This window comes from Pteropus vampyrus, unplaced genomic scaffold (assembly GCF_000151845.1).
Source record: "Pteropus vampyrus isolate Shadow unplaced genomic scaffold, Pvam_2.0 Scaffold446, whole genome shotgun sequence".
Classification (NCBI taxonomy): Eukaryota; Metazoa; Chordata; class Mammalia; order Chiroptera; family Pteropodidae; genus Pteropus; species Pteropus vampyrus.
In genome coordinates this window covers 239,205-255,591 of record NW_011889227.1, presented here as the reverse complement: position 1 = coordinate 255,591, position 16,387 = coordinate 239,205, and the positions used below count along the sequence as shown (strand labels likewise).

The window sequence follows — 16,387 nt, the reverse complement described above, 5'->3', positions numbered from 1 at the left end:
CTGTTCTCTGCGTGAGGGCACAGAAACACTGGCAGCGCCCTCCGTACCCAGGAGATAGACATTCTCTCGGCCAGTTTGCGCTCCTTCACGGACGGGAAGCCCACGGACCCCGGCCCAGCCTGGGAAGACACTCATTCCGAGCTAGTGTTCGAGAAACATCCCACCTTGGTCCTTTACTCCGAGAATCTGGGGTTTTTGCAGATGTGCTCATGGGTCTTCTCCCTGACTTTTCGAGGCCCCAGATCCTAGACCAGTGCCCCCTGCTCCCACCCCCCACCAACCTCAGCTGCAGAGGAGGGTACAAGAGACAGGTATAGACTGGCATGGCGTCCACGAGACCAAGAGGCTCAGGCTGGACTAGCCCACGCCCATGACCCAGGGCCTTGCCCTTCCTGGTATCGGCCCAGGCTCTGCCACACCAGCCTCCCCAGCCCCTGGTGCTCCAGGCAGGACCAAGTCACAGTCCTAGGCCTTCTCCCTTTTTATTCCTTTTCAGCCTCAGCAAGGGAAGGGCCGGGGGGCGTGGGTATGGCCACAGGTAGGTGCTATTCATCCTCCACGTTGAAGGTGAAGGGGCTCAGCTTGTAGCCCGTGCCCGAGTAGAACTTGTTCTGGAACTCCACCCTGGGGTGAGAAAGCAGAGGTGAGGGGAAGGCCCTCCGCTCCAGGCCCGTGCTGCCCGGGCCAGCCAGCGGGCCGCTCACCAGTGCAGCCGCAGCGCGTGTAAGAAGGCCGAGAGCCCCTCCATCACCAGCAGGATGGCCACAGTCAACACGGCAAAGGCCGCAAAGATGGGGACCAGCACCACGGCTGCCACGCCTATCTCTCGGCTCATGCTCAGGCCCTTATTCAGCACCATGGCCCACAGGACCTCCGACAGCTCTGTGGGTGAAGGAAAGGGCAGCTGAGCCCAGGGGCCACGGGTGCCCGCCCAGCCCCTTGGCAGCCTGAAGCCTCCCGTCCTGTGGGGCCAGCAAGGGTCCTCCCTCGGTGTCCCCACTTTAGAGAGGAGGATCCTGAGACCCAGAGAAGTGACCCGCCCAGGCCACGCAGCCAGCAGCTGTGTGCGTGAGATGAAGCCAGGAATCAACCATCGGGTCACACTCACGGGCGTGGGCCAGGCTGAGGGCCCAGAGGCGCAGGTAGGAGGCCGTGTTGGAGATGCAGCCCAGGCAGAACTCGATGGTGTGGATGGCCTGGTGCATGAGCACGTCGGAGAGGACAAACTGGGGGGGTGGAAAGGGGTGCGGGCCTCAGTAAGAGGTGAGCCGGGCCTGCAGCCAGCCCCAAATCAGGAAGGCACCACACCCACCTCGGCCTTCTCCTCGTCCCCTGGGCACCCCGCCTTCTCCTCGTCAGAGCCCCAGCCAGCATCGGGCGAGTCCAGAAGCCCAGTCTTGGTCTCATCCTGGTGCGGGGGGGAGACAAGCAGCATCAGCAGGCCCCCAGCCCCCCGACAGGGCCACACTGCCACGCGCTGACTGTGCGCTGCCACTCTGGGAGCCCGCGAGGCAGCGAGGGGAGTGTCTCAGCCTGGCAGCAGCCCCACCTCCCCAGCAGCCCTCCCACTGCACGCCCCCCACCGGCTGTTGGTCGGCGTGTCTCCTCCGGTGACGGCGGTGCTGCCGGCTCAGGAACAACGGCGTGCCGAGCAGCAGGATGGGCACCATGGCCAGGGCCAGGACCACCAGTGTGGACTGCACCACCTCCTGCAGGCAAAGGGGCTTGAGTCAGGGGGCCCCGGCCACCTGCACACCCGGCTTGGGCCACACGACTCAGGGGGAGCCAGGGAGCCCGCCATCTGCTCCTCCCCCACAGCCCCTCACTAAGTGGGGACATTGCTCCGTAAGGAACCCTCAGAGAGAGAGGGCCACGGGCTCCCGGCACCCACTGTGCCCTGCCCCCTCTGGGAGCCTCACTCCCTGGACCTCCCTGTCTCAGTCCCAGGCCTGCATCCCTGTTTCTCAGATAAGGATCCTGCAGTTCTGAGTGGCCCAGTGGCCACGGGGCCCCTAGTGGGGTGTGAGCCCATCCCCACACCCAGCCCACCTGCCCAGGGAAGAGTGGCCGGTTGGTGGGGCTGCGGGAGAACAGGAACATGTTGATGAAGTGGATGAGGATGCTGGGGGCCGAGGCGGCGCTGGCGGCCGAGACTCGCAGCCACTTGTAGACAACCAGGAAGACCAGGTAGCCGAACAGGCCCAGCAGGAAGACCAGCTCAGGCAGGGTCTCCAGCGGCAGCCGGTGCAGCTGGCCAAAGTGCCTGGGGCAGGACGGGGGCCGGGTCACCACACCGCCCTGGCCCTGCCGGGCCCTGCACCCCCCGGAGCCTGGGCCCTCACACGTGGTTGAAGATTCCCAGCACCACCCCGAAGGCCATGTGGGTGACCCCCAGGATGACGGACATCTTCATCTTGAAGGAGTTGAGGAAGCTCAGGTGGTTGACAGCCAGGCTCCAGACCTGGGTGGCAGGAGGAGCAGGTGTCATGCAGGGGCGTCCTCGCCCACACAACTCTCACCCACCTGCCTCCTTCAGGGCCACAGCACAATCCGTCACCTGCCCTCGCAAGGGGCAGCAGACAGGAGTGGTTAAGAGCACAGACAGCCGGCTCCGCAGTGACCAAGTGCTGCGGTCACTACGACATGCCTCTTGACTTTGTGAAGTGAAGAGGCCCCTGGCCTATCTGGGGCCGACACCTCCTACACCAAAACCAGGCTGCCCTCCCGCTTGCCTGCAGCACCCATGGCCAGTGGCTGGGACTTACAGGGTCGATGCCGAAAGGGTAGGGTCCCAGGAAGACGCCGGTGACGTTGGGGTCTAGGGTGAGCAGCGGGTGCTCGGCCAGGAACGCATCACTGTGGCAGCAGCAGGCAGGGTGTTCAGGGCGGCAGGCACCCGAGGAGGTAGGTTCCCAGGGGGGCAGTGGGGCGGGCAGGCAGGCTTTACCTCCAGCCAGACTGGTTGGCCATGGCGGCCACGCTCCAGCCCGAGGGGAAGATAACGGTGGCACGGCTGAAACACTCGTTGTAGATGAAGCCGGTGTAGACGGAGAACAGGCCCATGAGCAGGAGCAGGTAGCGGCCACCGAAGAAGGTCTGCCAGATCTGGGGGCGGCGGCCATGAGGGGCTGCCCGGGCCCACCACACCCCACCCGCCAGGCCCCCACACGCCTCACCTCATTCTGCGCCTTCTTCACAGACGGCCGGTCCTCGGCCAGTACCATGGCCAGGGCGAAGAGGAACATGAGCAGCCCGTGGCCCACATCACCGAACATCACGGCGAAAAGGAAGGGGAAGGTGATGATAGTGTAGGGTGCTGCGGGAACAGGGCCATGCGGTCAGCCGGGCCCCCCGAGGTGGCCCCGAACCCAGGCTCTGGGACACCACCCAACTTAAACTTCAAAACAGTGTGGCCCGTGGCCTGCCGTTTGCAGCCTCCAACAATTGTTGGCCCTCCCGATGCTGCTCGGAGTCCGCACTGTGAGTCCCATTTCACAGGTGAGAAAACGGACTCGGAGAAGCTAAGAAACTTATTGAGGTGAGCGAGTTGGACCTTGAACCCTTGAACCTACTGCAGAGCCGCTGATCCTTGTGCACCCCCGTGCCGGATCCCTTGTAAGCGTCACAAAGGGGGTTGCTGGGATAAACACGAAGCCTCCCACTGGGCCCCGAGAGCATGGAGTGACAGCGGCTAATGGAGCGTGCCTCTCGGCTCCATGGGTGGAACAGGCCCACTGTGGACGCCACCGTCCCAGGCTCCCACCAAAGGCAAGGCTGTGGGGCTCCACGGCTCTCACCGGGGTTGACCTCCTGGTAGCGGCCCACGCCATAGGCGTCCACGATGCCCTGGAAGCTGGCCGTGAAGCGGGTGGTGCGGATGAGGGTGGGGGGCATGTCTCGGCAGGGGATGCGGTGAACCACGGCGCTCACACCCGCCTCGCTCTGGGGGTCAGGCAGGCAGACAGACGAGACTGATGGCAGGGCCTCCGGGGACACTCAGGCCCCCTGGCCAGGCCCAGATCGAGATGTGGAGCATGGAGGGGGCTCGCTGGGCAGGTGCGGGGACACCTGGGGCAGCCCCGCCCCTCTGTGATGTAGGAAAACCAGCCCCACCTGCCCCCATTCCAGGGGATCTAGGGAGAGCCAGAGATCAGCTGGACCACAGTTGCTTAGGAAATAGAAGTATGCTACTGCTCATCCAGGTGGCTTGGGAGAGGGAGCGCCCTTGCCACCTGTGGCACCTACTAAGCACCGGCAGCCTGTGGTGTGTTCACACTACAGCGATCCCTGGAGGCACGGTCGTGGCACCGTTTCACAGATGAGCCTGCGGCTCCCCTCCCGTTAGGCCAAGATCATAGGGCCGGTGCCTGTGGAGCCTGGTTTTGAACCTGGTTTCTCCCTTAACACCCAGTGCAGCCACCAGGGGGCCACAGCCCACCCAGGGCCATCAAGGCGGACTCGGGGGAGGAAGGGGGGCCCTGGCAAAGGCATGGCGCTGGAAATGCAGTGTGTCGTGAGGCAGAAACAGGTAGCAGTGGAGGGCCGGAGCCCCCACCAGGCTCACCGAGCTGTCCTGCAGCGCCTGCTGCAGGGTGGGCAAGTCGCGCGTGGCGCACCAGGCCTCCGCGATGAGGCACTTGTGCGTGGCACTCACGCTGCACTGGTTGAGGGCCAGGTACACGGCCTTCATCTTGCGGACCTGCACCTGCCAGGGCGGCAGCAGCCGCTGCACCCGGCCCAGCACCTGGCTCAGGAAGCGCTCGGTCTCCCCCAGGACCTGAGACCAGAGCAGGTGGTCAGGAGGGGCGGGGCGGGGGGCAGAGGGGGCGTAAAGGGGCGGGGCGTCAGGAGGGGCGGGGCGTCGGGCGAGGCGTCAGGAGGGGCGGGGCAGGACAAGGCCGCCCACCTCCCGCAGCTCGTGGCTCTGCTGCTGCAGCTGCTGCAAGGCTCCGCGACGAGCCTCCTCCTGCTCCGCGAACGGGAACACGTGGCAGTGGAAGCTGGCCGGGAGGACGGGTGACGTGAGGTGGGGCCCCAGGGGTCCTGGGCTGTGCAGAGGCTGAAGGCTGAGTCCAGAGAGGGAGCTCACGGGGCAGCGCAGGGGACAGGGTGGGCTCTGTGGAAGTGACTTTAGGGACAGCTTGGTGGTGGGGACAAGCAGAATCCTGGGCACAAGGGCAGCGGGTGGCCAGTCCCCGGGGGGCTCACCAGTCAGTGATTTTACGGATCTTCTGCCCGATCTGCTCTCCCCAGTAGGAGATGACGAAGGTCATCCACGGCGCAGGCTCGCCCTGCCAGAGCCGGGGCCCAGTTTACCACGGAGACCTGGCTCCGCCCAGCATGCACCCCAGCCTGGGGCCCCCCAGCCCGCTCACCGTCACGGGGTCCTCCAGCTGCTGCTCCATTTCCCTGAAGCTGGCGATGAGGAAGCCGCGGCAGGCCCTCCAGAGCAGACGCTCCAGGGCGGCGGCCTTGTGGAGTTCCACGGCACCTGCCACGAAGCTGCGGGGCCAGGCAGGGCTGTTGGGCGCTGCTCCTACCCCCCACCAGCACCACCACCTCACCCTGGGCCAGGCCCTGCCCCGGGTGGTCAACCAGGCACACTGGCCCTGCCCCCAGGGAGAAGGCAGGAGCCCACCAGACCTGGCCAGGAGAAACCCCATAAACAAGGAAAATCCCCCGCCTGAGGGAGGTGGCACCATGGGGAGGGGCACTGGCAAGGAGTCCAATGGGGCCTGGCCTGGCTGTGAAGCTGCCCCTCACTTACTTGACCCTCAGGTCCTGGTGTGGTCCCCCGGGGGACTGGAGCAGCGGGGTCCTTTCTGAGGGCCCATCCGTGTAACTGCTTGCCACCTAGGAGTCAAAAGGCACCGTGAGCCTAGCCCCAAACAGGGCCTGGCACCCCTCCCCTTCTCCGTGCACCCTGCCCAGACCAGAGCTGACCGGGGGGCCGTGGCCCTGGCCTTGGCCCTGGCCCAACACAGCTGCGTGCAGCTGCAGCTCGTGCAGCTGGGTCCGCAGGGCCTGCTGGTTGCCCCGCACATCCCGAAGTTCCTGTGCCAGGCGATCTGTCTCCTCCTGGATGCGCAGCAGATCACGGGGTGGGGGTGCCGGCAGTAACCCCTCGGGCGGGGCCAGTGCCAGCCCAGCCCGCCGAACCTCCTCCTGCAGGAAGGCTGAGTGCAGAGGGACGGGCGTCAGGGGAGGCCACTTAGGGGCCACCACCAGCTAATAGCCACTGTTAGCCAAGGGCTGGCTAATGTCTAGGAGCCCCAAATGCCACCCCAAACTCCAGTGGCCACCAGCTAACTGATTCACTGAGTCCGAGACCCCTGGGAAAACCTCAGGCAGAACCTCCGCCCCCGCAGGTCTGCTCCGCTCCCTCTGAGCTCATCCGGACTGCTCTCCCTCTCCAGCCCTTCGGCCACTGCCCAGCCCAGAGCCTGTGTCCCACAGTGTGGTCTTCTCGGCAGGCGAGCTCTGGCATTGTGGGTACTGTGGGTACTTGCACAGAGGCCCACACGGTCCCTGCCTGATTGCTTACAAGCTGTCAAAGAGCTATGAAACCATTACACAAGTGTGCTCCAGCCTCCCGCCTCGCAGGTCCCTCTGGCGCCCGGGCAGGGCTCCCTCCTGGCCCACTCTGAGAAGGAGCTGCTCCTGGGGGCACCTGACCCTAGATCCTGGCCCCTGCCCACCCCCGTCCATCTGTAGCAGAGAAAGCTCTGTACATGCCTCTCTCTCGCTTAGAAAACATGGTGGCCCCACAGGACAAATTCCTGGGCCCTCGTGCAGCATTCGAGGTTTTTCCAAGCCAGCCGTGGCCTAGGCCCTGCGCACAGCTCACCCAAGGCCACTCCGTTCCCAAGAACACTCCACGGATATCAGCTGCTCTGTTCCGGCCTCCCTTCTCTGCCTTCCACCTGGGTGACCCAGAATCTCCCTTTCAGACCAAGCTGGACCGGCACCTCCTCCAGGAAGCCTGCCCGTGATGTGGGTCTGGGGCTAACTCACTGAAAGTTTTGCCCAGCTCCTCGCAGCGCCGAACATCCACCACAAAGCGTCTCTGGAAGGCGCTCACCGAGGCGTTGAGCTGTGGTTGCCGTGTGTAGAGGGGTCAGTTTTCTGGGGAGGGAGCCGGGAAGGTCTCCACCCCTGGTTCCCACCCTGGCTCTCCTCAGGTTATAGCTGCCTCCCCGCAAAAGGTGCTAAGCACACCGTAAACCTCCAGATGCCCAGATGGAGAGCAGACCCCACACTCCCTGAGGAGACCAGGCCAGGGCAGGGTAGCCTCGGCCACGAGTAAACCTGGCTTTCCTAAGAGCAGATGATCTATGACAGAGGCTGCAGGATTTGAGCAGGGCGGGGGCCAGTATGTGGGGAGAGGGTCCACCGGCCAGGACACCTAAGAACGAGGCCCCTCCCGCACCTGTCCCAGACCCACTCACGTCTCTGAACTCCACAAGGCCCAGCTCGCCAAGCTGGCTCACACAGGTGTAGGCAGCACCTGTAGGCAAGAAGAGCTGGACCAGCGCCACCTCTTCACTCCGGAACATGGAGCCCATGGCCCTGTGGGGAGGCGGGAGGTGGGGGCTCAGGCGGGGGCAGGCCACAGAGGGTTCCTGGCCAGGTAGGAATTCCGTAAACCTCAGCTCACGTAATCCTAGAAGGTCCTGCTACCACCTCCATCTGAGAGATGGGGAAACTGAGGCCCAGGAAGCCTCGATGGGGTGCTGAGGTCGCACGGGAAATAAGTAGCCTGGCCCGGCTAACGGCACGGCCTGACTCTAAGCCCAATTTCAAGCTCTTTCCTAGCTGGCTCTGCCCTGTCTGAGGCCCCTGCCCCTCACCCCTGCTGGCTCCTGGCGACACTGGCTCTTCTGACACCTGGCCTCTGTGACCTGCCCTTGCCCTGGATCCTACTCATCCTTGGGGCCCCAGGGCAGGGGGTGCCTCTAGCGAGCCTTAGCCCTGGCTGCCACAGCCCTCGCTGGCCACAAGCCCTTGTCCTTCAACCCCAGGGATCATCTTTGACAACCAACACCCAGGCTGAGGTCGGGCCTGTCCCCACAGGCAGCTGGAGCCCTCCTCCCTCCCTCCCTGTGGTGTCTGGGTGTGCTGAGGACATGGGGGTCGCCACTGGGTCCCCAGGGGTTCTGTGAGGGCACAGAGGCCTGGAAGGGGATACTGATGAACAGGGAACCTTCCTCTGAGGCCTGGCAGCGACCGTTGTGGGTATGGGTGGGACCAGCCTTCCAGATGTCGAAACTATTGAAAGTGAAACTGAGTGAAATGCGCCGGAAAGGCCCGGCGGGGCCTGGCGGAGGGAGGGCCAGGGTGGCCTCCAACGGGCCCTGTGGATGCCCCAGCCCACAAGCCAGAGACCCATGGCTGCTGTTCCCAGGGCCAGCCACTTCCCTTCTGTGCGATCCACTTTCCTTAGCTCTCTGACTGGGAGCGGGAGGAGACAGGCCCAGGTTAGGGCCCCACTGAGGGGTAGGGCTCCTCCTGCTGTCTGGGCTTCCCAAGTCACTTCCTCCCCTGGGGCCTGGTTTCCTTAAGTCTAAGTAGGGAATGCAGCCCTATCCCCAGAGGAGAGAATGCCGAGGAAAGTAGCCTTAGGCTGCAGGAGCCCTGGGCCCTAGACAGCGAAGGGCGGGTTCTATCCCCAGAGGGTCAAGAACCAGGGCTTGGAGCTCTGCCCAAGCTGTGATTGGCTGTGTGATCTCGAGGTAGTCTCTTGCCCTCTCTGGGCCTCTACTTCCTCTTTGGGTAAATAGGACTTGGCCGCCCCCAGCAGAGACAGGACCTAGGTATGGAGATGACAAAAATAACCACAGCCCCCACGTAAGCCCTTCACCCTACTACATCACTTAAACCTAACAACAATCCTGGAGGGGCGAGGCACTGCAGCCCAGTTTTACAGATGGGTCCACTGAGACCTGGAGAGGTGAAGTCCAGCGTCAGATATCAACAGGTGGCCAAGTCAGGCAGGAGCCAGGCGTGGGGCTGCAGCTTTGGAAGTCTGAGCGCCCAGTGTGTGCTCAGCGGAGGGCTGTTCTCTACCCAGGGCACGCTAAAAGGGGGCTGGCCAAACGGGGCACTATAGGAAGCCAGCTACAGGATGCAGAGTGCAGCAGCCCTGGGCAGCTGCTGTGGCAAATCCAGCCTGGTGGCCCTGACTCACAGGGTGCTCGGGCCTGGGCACTTCGCTGGGTGGGACAAGCTGTGGTGGGCACGGGTGTGTAGAGACCTGGCCAGACCCTTCCCCTAACCCACACCCCTCATCTTCTTCGGCCCCAGCCGGAGCCAGGGGCCACCTCAGTCCTGTTTAAAGAGCAAATGAAGGTATCTAGTCCTATGGCCTTCAGGGTCCAGCTCACTCCTCGCTTTGCGCCCCTCTCCTCCTGGTCCCTCGTGAGGCTGGAGGCTAAGGCCAACTCCTCCAGGAAGCCACCAGGTTTCTCCTTGGAGCCTCTGGTCCACGATGATGAGCCTGGCTAGAGGACAGGGTCTGCCACCTCCTCCTGTCCAGATCGGTGGGATCGGGAGTCGGAATGACCCCGCGCGCTTCTGGCTGCCTCTTCCTCGTTGGGTGGGCCTGTTTCCTCATCTGTAGAATGGGTCCCTCCCAACGAGGAAGACGCAGCAGAGAACAGTTCTGAGCACCGCCAGGCCTGGCCGAGTTGGGCTCGGTAGTTGTCAGCGGCTATGAACACCCCATCCTCCTCCTTCTCCTTCCCCTGTCGGCCTCTGCGGCCCCCAGCAAGAACTGACACCCGGCTGGGGCACTCACCCTCAGGTCAGCCGTACGCGGCGCCACTCGGCTCCGGGCTCCCTGCTCTGCGATCCCGGCTGCGGCGCCCACGGAACTCACTTTCCCCCGCGGGCGGGGCCTGGGGCGGGGCCAGTGAAGCCCCGCCCCTCCCCGGGCCTCAACCAGGAGGCGTGGGAGCTGCAGGCAGGGAGACAGTGTCTGAGCTGTGACCTCGCGCTGGCCAAGCTTCCACCCCCGCCCCCCGAAGTTGGGAGACCGACCATTCGGGGCCGCGGGGCGAGGAGGCAGTGGAGACGGGAGCAGAGACACTGACCAGTGCGCGAAGTGCTCACGTCTAGCACTGACAGCAAGCCCTGCTAGGAGGGCTAGGGAATGGGACCTCCGCCACCAAGGGGGCTCCCTGGGCCTATGGCTCAAGCTTGGGGTTCAATACTAGCACATTCCCCCACTTCTGGGACCCCCTCCCCTTACTTAAGGCCGCAGTTACACCCGGTCCTTACACCTTTCTGCCTGATGACCTGGGTTAGGGCCCTGGGCTCCAAGCCTAGTGCTCTGCGTCCTTGGCGGGTGGCTGCCCCTTTCTGGGCCTCTTTCCTCAGTGGCAGCAGGACATTGAGGACCAGGCCACGGTCGTGTTCTTCCCCTTCCTCCCCGCACCCAGCAGGTGCTGGGCAATGCTCTGTGCTTAGCTGTCACTCCATCTGCTGCTGGGTTGTCCTAATGACCTTGCTTCAATTTAGCTCTGGGAGGTTCGCCATGTCCCCGCACCCCTGAGCTGGGGCTCACGGCTGTCCTGCTGCCTGCACTTTAGACAGGCCAGGACCATATTCACTGGGGACCAGGGGCCCGTCAGCTCTGGTGATCCTAGAACCCCTCACTTCAAGGGCCTCTGAGGGGTGCGAGAGGATGAGCAAATGGAGCCCCCGAGCCCAGACTGGAAACTGAGTCACAGCTAAGGTCAGCATCCAAGAACAGTGGGGGATGTGTTTGAGAACGTCATAGGGCTGTTTTCAGAGGGGACCCTTGACACAACCTGACAGCACCAGTGGAGGGTCTCAGGTCGGTCCTGCCCAGGACAGGAGGAACTGGCTCAACCACATTACAAAAGGCTGTTAGAGAAAAATGCCTCTGACACATGTCAGTGAGGAAAAGAATCATGTCAGGAGCTGGGTATAGTCTGACCTGCTTAATGAAAGTATTCTACTCATCCGTGTACAGATGCAGGTTCCACTGTAATGTTGGTTGTCTGAGAAAAACAAAATTCGAAGTGATTTGGGGTTTAAAGCACACTTTGACTGTTGTTTTTGAGGCGCTCCCATCCCTCAGGACTAGCAGTGGGCTGGACTCATGGACCTCCTGGGCCTCCCTTCAGGCCCCGCACTTATTGCTCACTATGCCCTGCTCCTCAGGCTGTGGGGGCCCCAAAGCCTTGGCCAGTGGTAGGGCCTGGCCTGGCCCAGGTGTCATGATTTGAGAAAAGGGTCCCCTGGCAGTGAGCTGGGAAGGACTGTTTCTTTGCTGCAGACCTTCTCAGAGCCTTGACTACGATAACTTGCAGTATCTGTCCATGTGACGGCACTGGGAGCACGTCCCATGCTTACTGGTCCCATGGAACACCCACCCACCATATCCGAGAAGCAACTTGGGAGATTAGTGTTCTGTAAAAAGCACTTTTGCAAATGATGGAGGGGTACTGAGAGCTCGGACCTTAGTTTCTCATCCGACATAGGCTGAGCAAGTCACTTTGCCTCTGAGCCAGTTCCCCCACTGCTGAGAATGTGCTGAAATCCTTTCCCATGCTTAGCACCAAGGTCAAGGGGGCTGTTTTTGGCTATTCCACGGGCACTGGGCCTGTGTGTGGGCCAGAGGGAACCACAGCACTTTGCTGGGACTGCAGAGCAGGAAGTCCCGAGCAGAAGCCAAGCCAGTAGCCTTGTCTGGAAAGGGGATGTGGCTGGAGGTGAAGCAAGGCCAGCTCAGGGGCAGCAGGGCCTGTGTCACTGCCTTGTGACTGTTACCCTCTGCCCTTCAACAAGGATGATCGGGCCTTTCTGAGTTTCTGCTACTTCATGTTCTTCCACTTGAGGCCCAGGGAGGCTCTCCGACATAGGGGTCTTAGTTGTGGGTGGTGCTCAGGAGAGGGCAGGCCCAGGCCCCAGCGATAGACACCCAGGTTACGGGAACAGACCTGAGCTGACAGCCAGCCTTCTGAGCCCTGGGGAATATGTCCAGGAAGACATGTGGCCAACAAGGCTGTTGTGGGCTAAGGCCCAGCCCCAGGTCCCACAGATCCCACAGGAAGGCTGGGCCAGCTCGATTGAGCCCAGTAAGGGACCTGGTCCAGTGGAGGAACCCACAGGCCAAGGGTGGGCTGCAGCCAACCCGGCCCAGACAGCTGGCAGACAGAGGCAATGGGGGAGAGCAGAGCTTCTTTATTGGGCAGCAGGGGCTGCGGGCCAGCCGGGCAGGAGTGTCACCGGTAGAGGTAGTCGGCCTGGATGTTGGCAGCGATCTCAGCCTCCCACTTGTCCCCATTGTTCAGCAGCTTCTCCTTGTTGTACAGCAGCTCCTCATGCGTCTCCGTGGAGAACTCGAAGTTCGGGCCCTGTAGGTGGCAGTGCAGATGTGGCCATGTCAGGTCCCTCCCAGGCGCCTCTGCCCTGGCATCCCCCACCCTGGGGCCTGCTCACCTCGACGATGGCGTCCACGGGGCAGGCCTCCTGGCAGAAGCCACAGTAGATGCACTTGGTCATGTCGATGTCGTAGCGGGTGGTCCGGCGGCTGCCGTCAGCCCGAGGCTCGGCTTCGATGGTGATGGCCTGGGGAGTGGCGCAGGGCACTGCCGCCTGCCAGCCACGCCAGGCTCCAGGCCCACGGTCCAGCCCTCACTGCTCATTCCCACCCCCGCATCTGCACACGCCTGTCCCCTTCTGGGAGGCTCATTCCCTGGGGGCCTACAGGGCAGATCTCTCCAGTCACCTACTTTCAGCCCAGACATGCCTTTCCTGACTCCTCCCCCGACAGCCTGCCTGTCACATCTTTCATGCCAACCTTTTCTTAGCACTTGCCCTGGATGACTGTTTTGTTTGTTCGTTAACCCAAGAACACAAGTCCCACGAGGGGAGGGCTGTGGCCTGCGTGGTTTGCTACAGAACCTGGAGCCCCGAGGGGTCACAACCTGTAGCGGGTTCTCAGTTCCTGCTGGATTTATGGTGAACTCTCCCACTTACGTTTAGTTTTCCCAATTGATGGATGAGAAGATGGAGGCTCAGAGAGGCTGAGGGGCTTCCCCAAGCCACAGAGCAAATGAAAGGCAGAGCCCAAACTCAAAGGCCAGTCCTTAGGTCTCAGTTCCTGGGCATAGCCTTGTGCCAGCTGGCACAAGGGGTGGTCTGGGGCCTCCCACAGGCAGGGGGACCCTCACAAAGGGGTGTGGCCGAGGCCCTCACACCTCCCCAGGAGCGTAATGCCCGCCGTGCACGGTGGGACCTCTGGCTGGTAGCCCCGCCTCTTTTGCCTCGGTTTCCTCAAATATAAAAATGCGGATGACAATCTCTATCTCCCAGAGCTGTTGTAAAGATAAGTCATGACCCTGGCCGAGGTCCCAGTCTGCGGACGGCGCTTGCTACCGGGGAGCCGTCACTGTTGTTATTTTGGGGCTCTCCTATGTGCTCCAGGTTGCTGGCTGGACTGAAGACATCAAGGCCCGTGGCCTGGAGGACCTGGGAGCGGTCCAGGAGGTGAGCTAGGACAGCAGCCGTCCTAAGCCACGTAGACATGGCTCAGGAGCAGCCACTGGAACAGAGTCACTGTGTGGACAGAGTAAGCGCCGTGCCTGCTGGGGCTCCTGCCGGGCGTGCCATGGGTCTGTCCGCCGTGGTCCTTCTGTTTCTACACTAAGAGGCCCTGAGTGCAGGACGTCTGTGCAGGACCCTCCCACAGAACCGAATGCCGGGGTTCAAAGGAACGGCAACCAGGGGCAGCAAGGGCCTTGGTTGCGGTGTGCGACCTTGGGTGTGGCTCTGAGACAGGTACACAGGCCTGGGTTTATGCCACTGACCAGACCCCCACGGGGAGGACCCACTCGTGTCACGTGGTCTGCTCAGGGCTGGAAGCTTCATCCTGCTGACTCAGGATTCACTGACTCTGAGTCAGCCCAGTGACATGGTTCCCATTCATGGGTGGGGGAAGTGGCTCAGGGAAGGAAAGGGGTTTTCACACATGCAGCAAGGGGATGGAGTTCGGGCCCAGGGCTGCTGGGCTTCCCTCTGCCAGTGGCAAGGGCTGGGTGGCGGTCAGTAGGGGTCGGGGGCTCACCTGGGCGGGGCAGACGGCCTCGCAAAGCTTGCAGGCGATACAGCGCTCCTCCCCGGATGGGTAACGGCGCAGCGCGTGCTCCCCGCGGAAACGTGGGCTCAGCGGGCCCTTCTCAAACGGGTAGTTGATGGTGGCTGGCTCCCGGAACAGGTAGCTCAGGGTCATGCCCAGGCCTGTGAGCAGCACGGGCATGGTGGGTAGGGCCTCTCCTCCCTGGCCACTGGTGCCCACCCCCAGCCCACCCAGCCCCGCCCCCAGGGCCCACCTCGGATGAGCTCCGTCCACAGCAGGGTCTGAGCTGCCCGGTCAGTCACCGACTTCATGTCCATGGAGGGCTCTTGCGCGTTCACGTACTCTGCCAGAGATGGAGGCTTGTAGGCTGTGCTGGTGGTGGGGATGGGGTGTCCCACAGCCTCCCCCGCCTCACCAGGAATCCAGCTGAGGGAAATGAGTCTTGGCCTTCCCGCCTGGGACAACAGGTGGGCCCTCCGGGGGCTTGTTCATTCACCAAACCTTCCCCCCTCGGCCTCTGGCCTCAGGCAGTCCTCACCCACTCCTCCCTGTGCCTGTCTGGCCGTTAGAGGCCAGGAGTAGAGGGGGCTGGGAAGGCTTGGGTGGTGGGTGAAGATGCATGGGCACCCAGGGCTCACACTTGGCAGCTCCCTCCCTGCCCCACAGAGGGGATCTCTGAGATCACACTGTGTAGCCACAGGGAGGGCACCTCAGCCCTTGCAATGACAAACTGTGCCATGAATCATATCAATCTTGATCATCATCCTCATTTTACAGAGTGGAAACTGAAGCTCAGAGGGGGAGCCCCCGGCAAAGCCAGGCCTCCTCCTCTGCCTCTGGCAGGACCATGATCGGGAAAGCCTGAGACTCCAGGTGCCCTGGACTCACTATAGGTGGCTGCCACTGCGCCGCTGTGCAGGCTCCGGCCACTAGAATGCCCTGCAAGGAGAGAGGTTATGTTGTGTAGCTGCAACCTTGTGCTGGGACACTGTGCTCCCCCTGGCCCGAGAAAGGCTCCCTTGGTCCTACCTGTGTGTGCGGCCTGGACCAGGGCCCGAAGCAGCGTGGGTGTAGTCAGGCAGCGCATCTGTCAGCATGAAAAGCATGGGAGGTGCGGTGGGTCCCAGACCCGGCCCCCCAGGACTCTGACACTGCAGGAGCCCTGACCCTTGACTCAGTGGCACTGTGTCATCTTGTCCCATTCCTGTTAGAGGCACAGATGGCCTTCCTGTTTTTAGGTGTGGCCTTCCCAGCCTTCCTACCTGACCCAGCTCCACTGGGCTAAGATTTAGGAAGTACTGTGGATCCCAAGTTCTATCTATTTCACCTTTTAAGAAATCTTTAAAATCCATCCCTCCTACCGCCCATCCCTCCCATCTCTCCCCTCCCATTTATTCTCCCGCCAGCATTTACTGAAAGTTCACTGTGCCAGGGGCCACATGCACTGTCATTTTATCCTTATGAGGGACCCATGAGAGAGGCACAGATGAGAAGCTGCATATCAGTCCTGTTGAGTGACTGGCCCAAAGCCACACACTAGGGGGTTGGGATCAGGAACTGAAGCCAGGCCAGACCCCTCCTTTTACACCCCCAGCCCTCCCCGGCTGGAAACCCTTGATTTAACCCATGAGGCTTAAATAACCCTCATGATCAAGTTCCTTTCCCCAGCATCAAGGCTCTTGTGGAACAGTCTCCCAGACTGCCAAATGACCTTGAGCAGGTGAGTCACCTGGCTTGTTTTCTGTGAAATGGGGGGTCATGAGAATGTAGGGGCTTTGTACATGCCGAGGGTTTAGCCCAGAGCCCGGCACTTAGCCCGGGTTCGAGAGTGGCCTACCGTGACCTGTGACCTCTAACGGGCCCATTTCTTTTGACCACTGACTTCAATACCAGGCGCCCAACCCAACACCTTCCTCGACCTTCCCCATGACCTCTGACCCCAAGGACGCCGGCGGCGCATGCGCCCAGAGGATGCCGGCGTCCCGGCCCGCCCGCTGCATGCTGAAGGACACAGGGCCTGCGGATCCTGAGTGGGACGAGATGAGGCCTGGCACAAAGCTGGCAAGGCCAACGGGAACATCACACTCGCCCCCGACGCCGCGGTGCCCAGGCGCGGCCTTAACAGCCACGCCGCGAACACCCACCTTGAAGCGTTGCCGCTCCTTCCCGGTACCCAGCGGCCTGTCCTCCGAGAGGCGGAGCCTACGCTCGAGGACGCTGCCATTGAGCTGGCTGGCTTCGTCTCCTCCGCGCTGACCCTCCATGGTGTGGTCTGATTGG

At 62.4% G+C, this 16,387-nt stretch overlaps 2 protein-coding genes across 8 annotated transcripts; both read right to left on the bottom strand.

Annotated features, from left to right (window-relative positions):
* Nucleotides 1-463: 463 nt before the first annotated feature.
* Nucleotides 464-9,941, bottom strand: TCIRG1 (T cell immune regulator 1, ATPase H+ transporting V0 subunit a3). Of its 5 annotated transcripts, XM_023524117.1 has the most exons (21): nt 9,797-9,811; nt 9,391-9,628; nt 7,449-7,569; nt 7,015-7,093; nt 5,944-6,176; nt 5,768-5,853; nt 5,376-5,502; nt 5,209-5,291; nt 4,907-5,000; nt 4,565-4,777; nt 3,798-3,942; nt 3,177-3,316; nt 2,948-3,105; nt 2,766-2,856; nt 2,343-2,461; nt 2,050-2,263; nt 1,584-1,709; nt 1,313-1,408; nt 1,109-1,226; nt 705-882; nt 464-624 (listed from the first exon to the last, which is right to left on the bottom strand). In XM_023524117.1, exons 3-21 carry the CDS (start codon nt 7,563-7,565, stop codon nt 546-548), a joined length of 2,496 nt encoding a protein of 831 aa, XP_023379885.1. In that variant the 5' UTR covers nt 7,566-7,569; nt 9,391-9,628; nt 9,797-9,811; the 3' UTR covers nt 464-545. The 5 variants fall into 5 exon arrangements, with proteins under 5 accessions (XP_023379885.1, XP_011379934.1, XP_011379935.1 ...); XM_011381632.2 differs by lacking the exon at nt 9,391-9,628 and having other exon boundaries at nt 9,797-9,941; XM_011381633.2 differs by lacking the exons at nt 9,391-9,628; nt 9,797-9,811 and having other exon boundaries at nt 5,934-6,176; nt 7,449-7,572.
* A 2,249-nt stretch (nt 9,942-12,190) lies between these two features.
* Nucleotides 12,191-16,387, bottom strand: NDUFS8 (NADH:ubiquinone oxidoreductase core subunit S8). Of its 3 annotated transcripts, none has more exons than XM_011381631.2 (7): nt 16,252-16,387; nt 15,137-15,194; nt 14,996-15,046; nt 14,361-14,450; nt 14,096-14,268; nt 12,469-12,597; nt 12,191-12,383 (listed from the first exon to the last, which is right to left on the bottom strand). In XM_011381631.2, the coding sequence occupies exons 1-7, from the start codon at nt 16,369-16,371 to the stop codon at nt 12,252-12,254; spliced, it is 753 nt and encodes a 250-aa protein (XP_011379933.2). In that variant the 5' UTR covers nt 16,372-16,387; the 3' UTR covers nt 12,191-12,251. The 3 variants fall into 3 exon arrangements, with proteins under 3 accessions (XP_011379933.2, XP_023379889.1, XP_023379890.1); XM_023524121.1 differs by having other exon boundaries at nt 15,137-15,311; nt 16,252-16,340; XM_023524122.1 differs by lacking the exon at nt 16,252-16,387 and adding an exon at nt 15,945-16,021.

What these genes read in the sequence shown, in the direction of transcription:
- TCIRG1 (XM_011381632.2), bottom strand. Translation starts at nt 7,565, where the DNA reads ATGGGCTCCATGTTCCGGAGTGAAGAGGTGGCGCTGGTCCAGCTCTTC. An exon ending in GCCTTGTGGAGTTCAGAGAC is followed by an intron (nt 7,094 to 7,448) that starts GTGAGTGGGTCT and finishes CGGCAACCACAG; the next exon opens with CTCAACGCCTCGGTGAGCGC. An exon ending in GCCAGGGCCACGGCCCCCCG is followed by an intron (nt 5,854 to 5,943) that starts GTCAGCTCTGGT and finishes TTTGACTCCTAG; the next exon opens with GTGGCAAGCAGTTACACGGA.
- NDUFS8 (XM_011381631.2), bottom strand. Translation starts at nt 16,371, where the DNA reads ATGGAGGGTCAGCGCGGAGGAGACGAAGCCAGCCAGCTCAATGGCAGC. An exon ending in GTGGACGGAGCTCATCCGAG is followed by an intron (nt 14,269 to 14,360) that starts GTGGGCCCTGGG and finishes TGCTGCTCACAG; the next exon opens with GCCTGGGCATGACCCTGAGC. An exon ending in CCGTGGACGCCATCGTCGAG is followed by an intron (nt 12,384 to 12,468) that starts GTGAGCAGGCCC and finishes TGCCACCTACAG; the next exon opens with GGCCCGAACTTCGAGTTCTC.